This window comes from Centropristis striata, chromosome 13 (genome assembly GCF_030273125.1).
Source record: "Centropristis striata isolate RG_2023a ecotype Rhode Island chromosome 13, C.striata_1.0, whole genome shotgun sequence".
Classification (NCBI taxonomy): Eukaryota; Metazoa; Chordata; class Actinopteri; order Perciformes; family Serranidae; genus Centropristis; species Centropristis striata.
The window spans coordinates 34,797,985-34,810,563 of NC_081529.1; the positions used below are offsets into that span (position 1 = coordinate 34,797,985).

Below are 12,579 nucleotides of genomic sequence, written 5' to 3' on the forward strand. Positions count from 1 at the left end.
GATTAGAGATTAAAAACATTTTCTAACAAACAAAAAATCCTGAATTAATCCACATAAAAAATCATAAGTAGACGTCTATTGTGTGTTTATGCACCTCTAAACTAATAAACTCTGCTCTGGGGTTAATTGTGCGCTGAAATTGAAGCGCAATATTCCCACAGCACGTGAAGGCAGACTCCGCCGACGTCACTTTGAATGAAAAAGACGCGCTGAGCTGGAGCGCAGGCAGAGGGGAGGCGTGCGCTCCGTCAGCAGCTCCTCCACCACCACACACACACACACACACACCGACTCTTTGTCCAGAGCTGTGACGAGACCAGGACCTGATACAGACCGGTCGGGGACAACACCAAGTTGTGGACGCGTAGTTTTGTTTTGTTTGCCCACATCATGGCTGATCATCTTCTGCACTATAATGACTCGGCTGGGGTTGGGAACCGTTTTGCGCGTAAAGGTGCCCTGCGACAGAAAAACGTGCATGAAGTGAAAAACCACAAATTTACTGCGAGGTTTTTCAAGCAGCCGACGTTCTGCAGCCACTGTACAGACTTCATATGGTAAGCTTTAATGCACACCTGTCTGTCTGTCTGTCTGTCTGTCCGACCTCTCTCACTTTGATGGTTGCTTTTTATTTCATAAAAATGTTTTATGTTTGCATTATCTCTAAGCCAGAATCATCAAAATTACAAGAAAAACCTGCTTGAAATATTTCACTCTATGTGTAATGAATCTATATAATGTATGAGTTTCACTTTCTGATATAATTGACAAAAAATATTGAACTTTTTCATATTCTATTTTTTTAGATGTACCTGTGTTTAATAAAAAGACACAAAAATGGATACAAAAATGACACAAAAAGACACAAAAATTACTAAAAAGACAAAAAAATGACCAAAAAGAGACATAAATTTACCAAAAGAGACACAAAATGCCAACTGTGGACTCCAAAATTGAACTTCTTCACAATATTCTAATTATTATAATTCTAGGACTCACATATTCAGCTTCTGATCGATATTCTCATTTTATACAGAGTTTTGTGTTTTCATTCTCTCTAAGCCAGAATCATCAAAATTACAAGAAAAACCTGCTTGAAATATTTCACTCTATGTGTAATGAATCTATATAATGTATGAGTTTCACTTTCTGGAATGATTGACAAAAAATATTGAACTTTTTCATGATATTCTAATTTTTGGAGATGTACCTGTGTAAAAAAAAGACACAAAAATAGATACAAAAGGACCCAAAAAAAGACATAAAAATGGCCAAAAAAGACATAAAATTACCAAGAGACACAACATAACAAAGAAAATACATAAAATGACCAAAAAGAGACATATATTTACCAAAAGAGACACTAAATACCAACTGTGGACTCACATATTCAACTTCTGATCAATATTTTCATTTTATTCTGAGACAGAGTTTCGTGTTTTCATTATCTCTAAGCCAGAATCATCAAAATTACAAGAAAAACCTGCTTGAAATATTTCACTCTATGTGTAATGAATCTATATAATGTATGAGTTTCACTTTCTGAAATGATTGACAAAAATATTGAACTTTTTCATGATATTCTAATGTTTTGAGATGTACCTAGACACAAAAATGGCCAAAAAGACATACAATTACCAAGAGAAACAACATAAAGAAAATACATCAAATGACCAAACAGATGCATAAATGACCCAAAAAAACCACAAAATACCAACTGTGGACTCACATATTCAACTTCTGATCAATATCCTCATTTTATACCGAGACACTTTTATGTTTTCATCATCTCTAAGCCAGAATCATCAAAATTACAAGAAAAACAGGCCTGAAATATTTAACTCTATGCATAATGATATATGATATATAATATACGAGTTTCACTTTCTGAAATGTTTTATTTTTTTAGAATTTTTTATTAATTTCTGTGGGTCGTCATAGTTACGTACCAGGAAGTACATCACAACAAAAAATAAAAAATGGCAATTTCAGAATTTCATCAAAATCAAAGTTACTTCACACTTCACTTTCAGAAATGATCGAAAAAAAATACTGAACTTTTCAGTGATATTCAAATTTTTTGAGATGTACCTGTAAGTGGAAAATTTGAAAATTAGGTTTTTATTTTATAAAAAGCAACTATTGCAATGCTTTTTGTGGTTCTTCAGCAAGTTTACTATGTTAATAACCTAAACGTGATGAGTTTGCAGTCACTTGGTCCCTTAAATGTCGTTAGCATTCCCTTTGCTTAATCACATTTTAGTGCTCTCAGACTTGTAACAGCTCATTAGGCTGGTTAGAAGTAAAAACTGGATTTGTCATTACTAATGGTTTTTATTAAGAATGACATAACAAAATCATCTCTTAATAGAAATGTGTCTAAGTTCAGAGGAACATAATTATTCAACAAGGCAGCTGGAGATTGTTTCACTTTACCAAGATCCAAGAATATGATTCAATGTATATATATATATATATATATATAGTAATGCAGTGGAACTAACTCCCTTATGTTACTAAATTAAACCTATATAGCTTAAGTCAATAATATAAACTTTAATTGATACACTGCAAAAAAGGTGTGTCTAAAAAGATAACAGTAAATCTGAGGGAAATTATCTTGCTACATGGACAGAATTTCACTTTACAAGATTTCTTAAATTAAGATTGTTAAATCTAGAAAAAAAAAAAAAGCATGTTTCAAAAGATAACACTTCGAAATCTAAAGTTTTTTATCTTGGTAAGAAACAAATAAAGTGCACTCTGCTCAGGCCAGTTCATCGCTGCTTGCAGCTTTAATTTCTTATTTTAAGCGTTCAACATGTTAATTTAAGAAATCATTGCTGTCCATGCAGCAAGATAATTTCCTTCAGATTTAGTGTTTTCAGACACCTTTTTGCAGTGTGCAGCTGTCTTTGTGTTGTGATGTCAACCATGTTTTGTGAAATGTAATTATGTATTGTCTGTGTTCTTTGCTTTATGTTATGTATTCATATAATGTATGTCATGTCTTTTATCAATTCTGTGTATTTCTACATTGTATTTGTCACTTATATGATGATAGACCCCAAGAAGAATAGATGCTGATGTGCAAGAGCTAATTGGGATCTAAAACAGCTTAAGATTCAGCGTCAATATTTTAAATTCATGGCATTAACCAGGTCCAGAAACTTTGATCTTTGCATCTATTGAGGCAGGATAAAGCACTACTAATTCTGCTATGGTGTTTCTTGTTGCAGGGGATTTGGGAAACAAGGATTTCAATGCCAAGGTAAGCCACATGCATGCATTCAGTGCATTATATAAATAAAAAAAAAAAAGTTTTGTCATCTTTCTAAAATCCAGTTTTTATGTTCCATTCATTCTGCTAAAGCTCAGTTTGAGAGATTGAAAGCTTGATCTGCAACATCTTCTGTAACAAAGCATACACAGACAGCAGACGGTTAAAATTTTCAAAAGCTTTATTTTTTATTTCTTGGTGGGGTTAATTTCTTCATCCTGCAAAGAAATCAGGTTAATATTTGACAGATGTTTTACTTTGAAATGTGCATTTTAATTTAAACATTTACCTGCAACTTTGATGCATTAGCAGCCATGTTGGTTACCAGTTGGTCCTGAAATGTAAATATGATCAGGTAGAGTTCCAGACAAGTGAAGCTTCGTGACGTTTGAAGTTGTCGACATACCTCTGAGGGTTCTTCACGCCCTTTGGGGCAGCTGCTTTACCCTTAACAGCCTTTGCTCTTATAGGCATCATGACGATGGGGTGTGTGGGCTGGGTGTAGCTGGTGGCGGTGTGGAGGTACCTGGCTCGCTGGTAGCCATTTCTGGACTGGACAATATAGATTCGACGGGGCAGCAGGGGAGGAAGGCTCGGTTCACTCACTGTTTTAGTGACCTTTTGCTTGCTGATTGCTGGTTTTTGTGGAAACCGAGACTCAAAGTACTTTCCTATATTTGGGAAACTTTGGGATGAGGGTCTCCTGTAGGTACCCTGGCCAGAGGATGGTGCAAAAGCAGTAGAAACACCAGCTGGAGATGTAGGCGGTCTCATATAATTACCCTGGTTGTACCCTTGTGCAGTACCAGAAGGTCCAGCGATTCTAGATGGATAACGAAACTCTTCCTTGTAGTCCTGGTTCGGGGAAACAGAAACTGACGTACCAGCCACATTGTAAACAGGCTCAGGCTGTTGAAATCCAGAGGATGGTGCAGATACATGGGTTGTTGGACGTGCAAAAGCAGTCGAAACACCAGCTGGAGGTGCAGGCATACGGTTTGTAGAAGCAGCTGGTTCAGGTTTGTTCTCAGATGGATATTGAAAAACGTCCTCGTAGACGAGACGAGTAAAGGTTGAGCCACTTCCACTGGAGCCGGAGTTTGAGTCCTGGTCTTGGGAAGGCTGTTGGGATACAAAACTGGAAGATGGTTGCACAAAAACAGTAGAGACGCCACCCGATTGAGGCTTTACAGGACCTGGTTGAGGCTTTACGGGGACAGCTGGCCTGTAGTTTGGGCTGGAGGGGATTGAGGGCTGCAGGGTCTCAGGTTTGCCCCAGTATCCAGAACCTCCAGTAACTGGCCTCTCCACCTCAGGAGGACTGGGGTTGTTGGGCAGGCTTTGTGGCGGTGCAGCAGGTTCTGGCCATTGTGCAGCTGCAGGTTTGTAGTTTGGATCACTGGGTTGGTGGTCTGATTCTTGCCAGGTGCTGTCGTCAAACATCAGAGCGTCGTCATCGGTATCGGCGCCGATGTTACGGTAGTCAGACTTATGAGGATAGCCATGACCTGGAAAATGAGGAGACGCAACAGGTGAATAAAAGGGGAAACACCAAGGTTATAGTAAACGGAAAGTAGAATAAAAAAAAAAATTAATTCAACTGAAATTAAAACAAGTTTTTCAAAAACGAAAACTGAAACTGTATTTTGAGGTTACAAAATAAACAAATTATAGTGAAAATGTCCTTTGTTTCCATCTTTGTCACACTAAAAACTGAATTTGAACACAAATTAAAATTAATACTAAACAAAAATCCAAAACTACAACCTTGAGAAATGCCTGATTTAATATATTTAAAGATCTGAAGTTATATGAGGCATGTCATTAAATGTGCAAATCTGAACATTGGGTAAAGCAGTGGTTCATGTTTAAGTTTGACAGGAGTCAAAGGATTTAACAGGAGATTTGACATTTTTAGTCAATGTTATGAATCAATGTTAAGGGCAAGGTTATTATAGTTACCTAGAATTAAAAAAGCAATACCAATAGTTAACGGAAAAAAATACCCAAACAGAAACGGTTGTGTGGAATCAATTTGAAAATGTTTATTCACTAATATAAAAGTTGAAAGAACACATTAAAGTTACTGCAATCAAACTTTTACAGCAAAACCTGAGTGCAGTAGCTATATTTTTGGGGTTAAAGGTCAAATAAATCATAAAAACAACAAATAAATGTAGAAGTGTCATATCACTAACCCACCTATAACCCATTTTGCTGGCCAGTTAAAAAAAAAAAAACATTAAAGCAATTTCTCAGTTTTAACCTTTGCGTAGTTACTGCAGCTAGGCTTTATAAGGCAGTATAGACAAAGTACAATAGGGTATTTTGGATCCTATGGAAGCAAAAAAAATGTTTTAAATCCCAAATTTGCCTTTAGTGTCCTGCCTTAAGGTGAAACAAATATTCCTGAGGCTTGAAGTGGTAATTAAAGTACTTACCTCTTGTGGCTGGCAATCCAGAGCTGAAGCCAAACAGCAAAAAACAAATCCAGGAAACCCTGCAAAAGGCCAGTAAAGAACAAAAACCTGATTAAAACCTATCCATTAAAACAGATGAGGTGTAAAGAAAAGCTCAGCATCAATGAAACATACCACAAAAGGAGTCCAAGAGCCATGGCAGTTAACTGAAAAGCAGCAGCCTGTACTCTTCAGAAGCTATGGTTTGAAACAAGCACTTCACTGGGACTGACTGGACTTGAGAGTAACCTCTGATCTTCTGTGTCTCCTTTATATCTGTTTCTTACCTAACGAGCCCATTAGCAACAGCTGCTCATACAGCAATTAGTGGGCCGATTGTTAACAGGTGTGGAGGCCTGTCAACACCACCCATTGACTAGTGCTACCTAAACATCAGAAGACTTATTTGGAATTTGGAAAATACTTCTGGATAACTATTGTGTCACACCTGCTCACATCTAAAGGCAAGTGTTATAGTTTTTAGTCTCACACTGAGATTTTAGACAGACTGTCAATCTTGCAGGGAAACTATTTACAAGACTACAACTAGATTGCACGTTTTGATATGTAATTTGTCCTGCAACTCTTCAAGTTGTAGGACTAGTAGCGGGACGAAATTGTCTCCGGAAGAGGAAGAAGAAAAACGGGAAGAAGAAAAAATCCACAGTATAACAATAGTATATAGTAATAGTATAACAATAGCAATATTGCTATTGCACTACAGCTATTGCTGTATTGGACCAGTGTTGGTGCGATTGCCCCGTGGCCCTAATTATATTTCAAAACGTGCGGTTTGATCAGGATCGGTGTGCTATTACTTTTCTCTACAGAATACAAAACTGCCCAAAATTTTGCATTGAAATGAATGGGACGGGTGAAAAAAAATGAGCGAAAAAGAACAATAATTGGAGATTTTTAAACGTCTACTCCTCCGGCATAATTTCACCTAGAGACTCCATTTAAACTTTAAACAGTAGACACAAGTCTTGTGTATCGGTGTATTAATCCACGTTTCGATAGGTCATATAGTTTTTTATCAATCCCTGTTCAATGACCATGATCATTTTTGGAGAAATTCTGAGATTATGATGGGTGTGTATTGCACGGAATGTTCGTGTCACAGTGTGTGACATCATCGCCAGAGTGTAGAGGAAGAGAAAAAACTGTCAAAAAATAAATTTGAAAACTGTGCTCCAGGCCGCAAATTCCACTCTACAGAAATAATTTATACATAGAAACGTAGGAAAATTAGTCTTCTCCCTCACAATCCTCTGGTAAAGCTGTCAGAGTTATAGTTTGGGCGTAGGACGCACAGATGATCCACCAACACGCACCAACAGCCTCATTGGCTCCCATATTAAAAATGCAGGAAGATTTCTGAAAAAGGGAGATGTAACAGTTTTTTTTTGATCGCTCTAACAAAGCTATTTTTCATTTTTCTTAAAAAAAAAAACATATGTAGATGTTCAGGAAGAACTCAGGATTCTCAAAGTGAAGTCGGATCAATGATAGGTATTATGGTTTTGCCAAAAATGCTTTCTGTTCGAGGCCAGAAATTCCAGTCTGTCCACCTCTGGCTGCTGTCACTGAAAAGACTGATATGAAACAGATTACTACCTTAAACTTAACAATGGAGATGACGGAGCGCCGTGACTCCAGTAAAACTCCTAGATTTACTAAAGACTTTCAGTTTTTAGTGTCAGCCCAGCATAAGTGTGGGAAAAGTCATCCATGTAAACTCAATGGGCCTCATTCATGAAACGTGAGCAGAACGAATTTGTGTGTAAACCGTTCGCAGACGGAAATTTACGTGCATCTCCGCATTCATCAATATTTTAGTAGCTCCGATCTTTTCGTAGCTACTAACAAAATCTACACATGCTGCTGACCACACGTAGTGCTTGTGTAAATTTAAGAACGCATATAAATAATGCTCGTCACTGTTGGAAATTACAATTTTAATTCATAATGCGTTCTGTTATGTACACAATACGCAGATGCCTTTGAAACATGTGATATAAACATGGCAAACGATTAAAAATATAACATATTTAGTTAAATTAGTTGGCAATTGGCGGGATTAAGATTCAGATTAAACTCATAATTGTGAATTATCTATGTAAATTGACGCATCCTGCCTGCAGTTCTCAGAGGTATCATTAAATTAATGCCAGAGTATATCCAATTTCCATACGGCGCACAACGGCAGACAGAAGTAATGCAGGGGTTCAGCGCAGTTGCAAACATGCCAGGTGTTATCGGTGCCATAGACTGCACACACGTACGCATCAAGGCTCCATCCGGTGATGCATTTGCTTACATTAACCGGAAAAACTTTCATTCCGTGAATGTGCAACTGATCTGTGACGCAAAGTGTGTGTTGTTAAACGTTGTGGCACGGTGGCCCGGTGGGACGCATGACGCATTCATCCTGCGTAATTGCGCAGTTGGCACGCGTTTGGAGGATGGAGCTGTGAGAGACGGCTGGCTCATTGGTAAGAATATAGCCTGCATAATCACATGTGTGTGTTATATATGGACTTACCTTTCTATATCCATAGGGGATAGGGGTTACCCACTGACGCCGTGGCTTATGACCCCACTGGCCAGCCCGCAGACACCACAGGAGCATACAATGAGGCGCACGCGGCTACTCGGGCCGTTGTAGAGCGCACCAACGGGGTATTTGGACTCTGAGCGTCCTCCTCCTGTGGCAGATGTACTTTTTTTGTGTGCGCTAATGCGTTTCTTTGCGTCAAGTTTAATGTCAAACCATTTACGTTTAACCTCGGACGTAGTTCTTTGCACTACAGAAACCACATTTACTGCGTCCGTCACCTCCCTCCACGCTTTCGCTTTGCCTGTCCCTGTCACACCACTACTAACAGATGAAAATAAATTTTTTTTTTTGGACTCCACTTCTCCCAAAATAACTTCAATCTCCGCTTCGGAAAAATTCTTTTTTCTTTCTCGTTCTTTTTTTCTTTGTGCCATGACTGACAGGTTGACAGGATGCCTCTACACACCTCCTTATATGGTGGTCATTAGCAATTCATGGGCGGGGTTCATGCTAATTGCTGTTTATCGGGAGCGCGCTGCCACCTTACGATGGATTGGCATTCATGATCATACACACGTGTTTACGATCAGATCTGAGTTTCCCGCGGCGTTCATGAATCCGGAGTAGGTTTTTAGTAGCGTAGGCTTTTATGTGCAAATCTACGCACAAATCTACTAACGTTTCATGAATGAGGCCCAATGTGTGTTTATACTGAAATATTTTCTAATTTTGCTTATCTGAAAAACATCTTTCTGTGATCTGATGTAGCGTTTTGCACATGTTAACAGTCAAAAGGTCATATTAGATTCTCTTGTGCTTCTGAAATCAACACCCTGCAGCCACCACCATCTTTGCTAGTGTAACATTTCCCTCCAGACATCTGATACTGTGTCAGCTAAAGGGGAGAAAGGAAAAGTAATGGGGCGAGGAGTAAAGGAGACCAAGATGAAACCAGTGGGGAAATTAAGATTAGGTCATCAGTAAGGGCCATGCACATGAAATGGCACAAAAAATATAATGTAAAATAAATCGTGAAATATTGGAAGGAGGAAAAAAGTCTCTGGAAATGACAAGTTTTATGTTAAAGTTAGATATGTTGCAGTGTGATTGATCTGTAGAGCTGCTGTGCATTTACAAGGCCTTAGATCAGGGGTGTCAAACTCAAATACACAATGGGCCAAAATTTAAAACTTGAATAAAATCGCGGGCCAACATTGAACAAATAAACCTTTTAATATATACCAAACATGTTTTGCTTTAACATTAAATATGGAACCAGCAACGCTTATACACATACAATATATAACTAAATAGTGCAGACATGCAAAATCAAATTTCAAATAAAAAACACATCAATGTCATTAATTTATTAAATAAAAATTAAATAAAAAATCGTATGCCTCTTTGCTATTTGCATCCTTCTGATTTAAATATCAAAATAAAGTTTTTCAACAGGTTAATACAATTTAAAAATAAAATAACAATAATAAATCTAGTATTAGCGGTAAATGCGCCATATAATACCGGTGGGTCAGCTTTTATAGTACAATAATAAGATAATCATTTGGTATTGCCTCGCCAAATAAAATTACACTGCGGGCCAAATTTGGCCGCGGGCCAGAGTTTGACACCCCTGCCTTAGATTATACTGTGTCCAATGAGTAGAAGCAGATTGTAAAAATATTGAACTTTTTCAATCAACCAATCAACCCTGGTGCTAGCATGTGTTTGTTAGCATGCCAACTAGTGTCATTCTGCAGGGTCATGTAACAGAGTGATGCTGCAGTGAGAGATCTGTGGTTTTAATTAACTCTGCTGAAACACAGGCTGTATCCCAAAGTCGAGGATCCTTCCTTTCACTGTAATAACGCACAAATGGAGCCTTCAGTGTGCAGGTGTGTGTCATTGTGTAACTGGACGTCCTGCTTAAATTCAGCGCCACAATTTCAAAACCAGTTCGGACATGACGTTGCTACGGCATCGAGTCAAGTTAAGTCAAGTCAGATTTATTTATATATCGCATTTACAGACGGCTGAGCCGCACCAAAGTGCTTCACATAAAAGTGCAAGAAAGTGCAATAAAATACAGAATTGACAAAATTGACAAAGGTAACAAAGAAAACAAAAAACAAAACAAAATTTAATTTAAAATAAATGAAAAGAAGATGGGATATTTTTTAAAAGCACTGTGGGATTACTAGGGGACACTATTCCCTAGCACTCTGACACATATTTGTGGAAATGGAAGAAGATGTTGAAGTTGAATCTTCACAGAATAACGGATAAAAGCAGACTGTCGATCCCTGTTAACACAATAAACACGTATAACTCTCTGAATGGCATCGCTACGTATACTTTGCACGTAATACATCATCATCTGACGCATAGAAATGAATTAACAATAACTTTAGCCGACTGAGACGCACTGAACTGGCAATGTGTCAAGATGACGTTTATTATCTTTAGCTAAATATTCTGGCATTTGTTTATGTTTATGTTTTGCTTGACTTTGAACACACGTTTTGTAAGTTATGTGACAACATTCAGTGTAAACTGAAAATACGTATATATTTAAATGCATATTGCTTGGAATTTGGGCAGAAGAAGGACTCTGTCTTGGACGTTGGGCCGTTTCTTGTTTATTTTAATGCCTGGTACAACTAAAGGTTGGAAAAATATCTGTTAATGGTCATTTTGTGCCTTTTTTACTCGGTTTTACGTCTATTTTTGGTCCTTTTGTGTCTTTTTTTATTCATTTTTACATCTATTTTTGGTCATTTTGTGTCTTTTTTTATTCATTTTCAGATCTGTTTTTGGTCATTTTGTTTGTTTTTTACTCGGTTTTACATCTATTTTTGGTCCTTTTGTGTCTTTTTTTATTCATTTTTACATCTATTTTTGGTCATTTTGTGTCTTTTTTTTATTCATTTTTACATCTATTTGGGTCATTTTGTGTCTTTTTTAGTCATTTTCAGATCTGTTTTTGGTCATTTTGTGCCTTTTTTGGTCATTTTTACATCTATTTTTGGTCATTTTGTGTCTATTTTTTCTAGTAGATTTGCCAGATTTAAGAGATTTAAAGTGGTGAATCTGCGAGAAAAAAAAGTTGCTTTTCTTTCACTTTTTGCTCGTAAATCTGTGATTCCTTCGTTTATTTACAGTCCTTCGACTGTCGGTGACGTAGAATCCTTCGAAAATCAGCCGTTTGAGAATCCCTCCTTGAATTTGGGATACAGCTCGTGTCCCTGCAAAATAGATAGCAAGGGGAAGAGAATACTCCAGAATAGACTGCATCCATTTTTTCTCAGGTGTATTGTTTTCAGGCTGAACTGTCTGACAGAGGAGCTTGACCATGAACGCATCATGGAAGTGGGCTGAGAGATGCATGTTCTTGGATGTCCACAGGACGCTTGATGTTTTTCTTGTGAATAAGGGATGCGTTTCTTTTTAGAGAGCCATGTGGGATAATCCCTGGAGGACTGGATGTATGGGGTTCTTTTTTCTTCATGGGATGGATGCATAATGGCTTCTGCATTGTTGATAACACTATGGAGCAACGGGATGTATGATTGTTAATATATGTAACAGATTTTTCCCTGAAATATTTATTACTATGAGTGTAAATCAATGCACATATTTCCTTCTGTGAGTACAGTTTGTTATTCATGCATAAAGCTCAAGATGTGAAACTTTAAGATCAAAGGCAGGAATGTACACTCAGACTAGGGCTGGGCGATATGGCCCTAAAGGATTATCATGATATTTCAGAGTATTTTTGCGATAACGATATTCTTGACGATATTAAAAAATACTGAAAAATATATGGAAAATTATTTTTTTAGTCTGTATAAATAAATAAAAATCGTACAACAAAATAAAAATAAATCCTAAATCTAAATGTAGTGTAAATTGCAAATATCAACAGTTGCCAAATACAAAAAAAATTACTCCTGACTTTTTTTTTAAATTGTACCGTAAGTGTTTGCATATGTATTTTGTATATTGTACGTGTTTTTTTTTGTTTGTTTTTTGTTTCGTAATTCTCTGCTTTTTTACATCATGGCCAGGGGACTACAGATGAAAACTAGCCTTCTGGCTAATTCTGGCTTTTTTAAACCATATGTAATCATGTGTTTTATGAAATTGCACTGTCCCCTTTTAAATAAACTAATAAAAAAAATAAAATTAAAAACTATCTAGGGGGTCAGTTTTATTAGATATACTTTCAGTAGCTTGAAATGTGACGTTAGCGCAGCACATGAGACGATAGCGGGACGCCA

The 12,579-nt window shown here is 37.2% G+C and overlaps 2 protein-coding genes across 3 annotated transcripts in view; one reads left to right on the forward strand and one right to left on the reverse strand.

The window, feature by feature from the left end:
• The first annotated feature begins 283 nt into the window (after nt 1-283).
• The window catches only part of prkcab (protein kinase C, alpha, b), a 203,583-nt gene continuing 191,287 nt past the window's right edge, over nt 284-12,579 (forward strand). For both annotated transcript variants that reach the window (XM_059347130.1, XM_059347131.1), the window contains exons 1-2: nt 284-557; nt 3,240-3,271. In XM_059347130.1, coding sequence (XP_059203113.1) covers nt 391-557; nt 3,240-3,271 — 199 coding nt within the window. In that variant the 5' untranslated portion in view covers nt 284-390. The remainder of the gene's footprint in view (nt 558-3,239; nt 3,272-12,579) is intronic.
• On the reverse strand, nt 3,444-6,020 carry LOC131982622 (uncharacterized). Its single transcript, XM_059347148.1, has 5 exons — nt 5,875-6,020; nt 5,722-5,780; nt 3,687-4,788; nt 3,570-3,614; nt 3,444-3,498 (listed from the first exon to the last, which is right to left on the reverse strand). Exons 1-4 carry the CDS (start codon nt 5,895-5,897, stop codon nt 3,602-3,604), a joined length of 1,197 nt encoding a protein of 398 aa, XP_059203131.1. The 5' UTR covers nt 5,898-6,020; the 3' UTR covers nt 3,444-3,498; nt 3,570-3,601.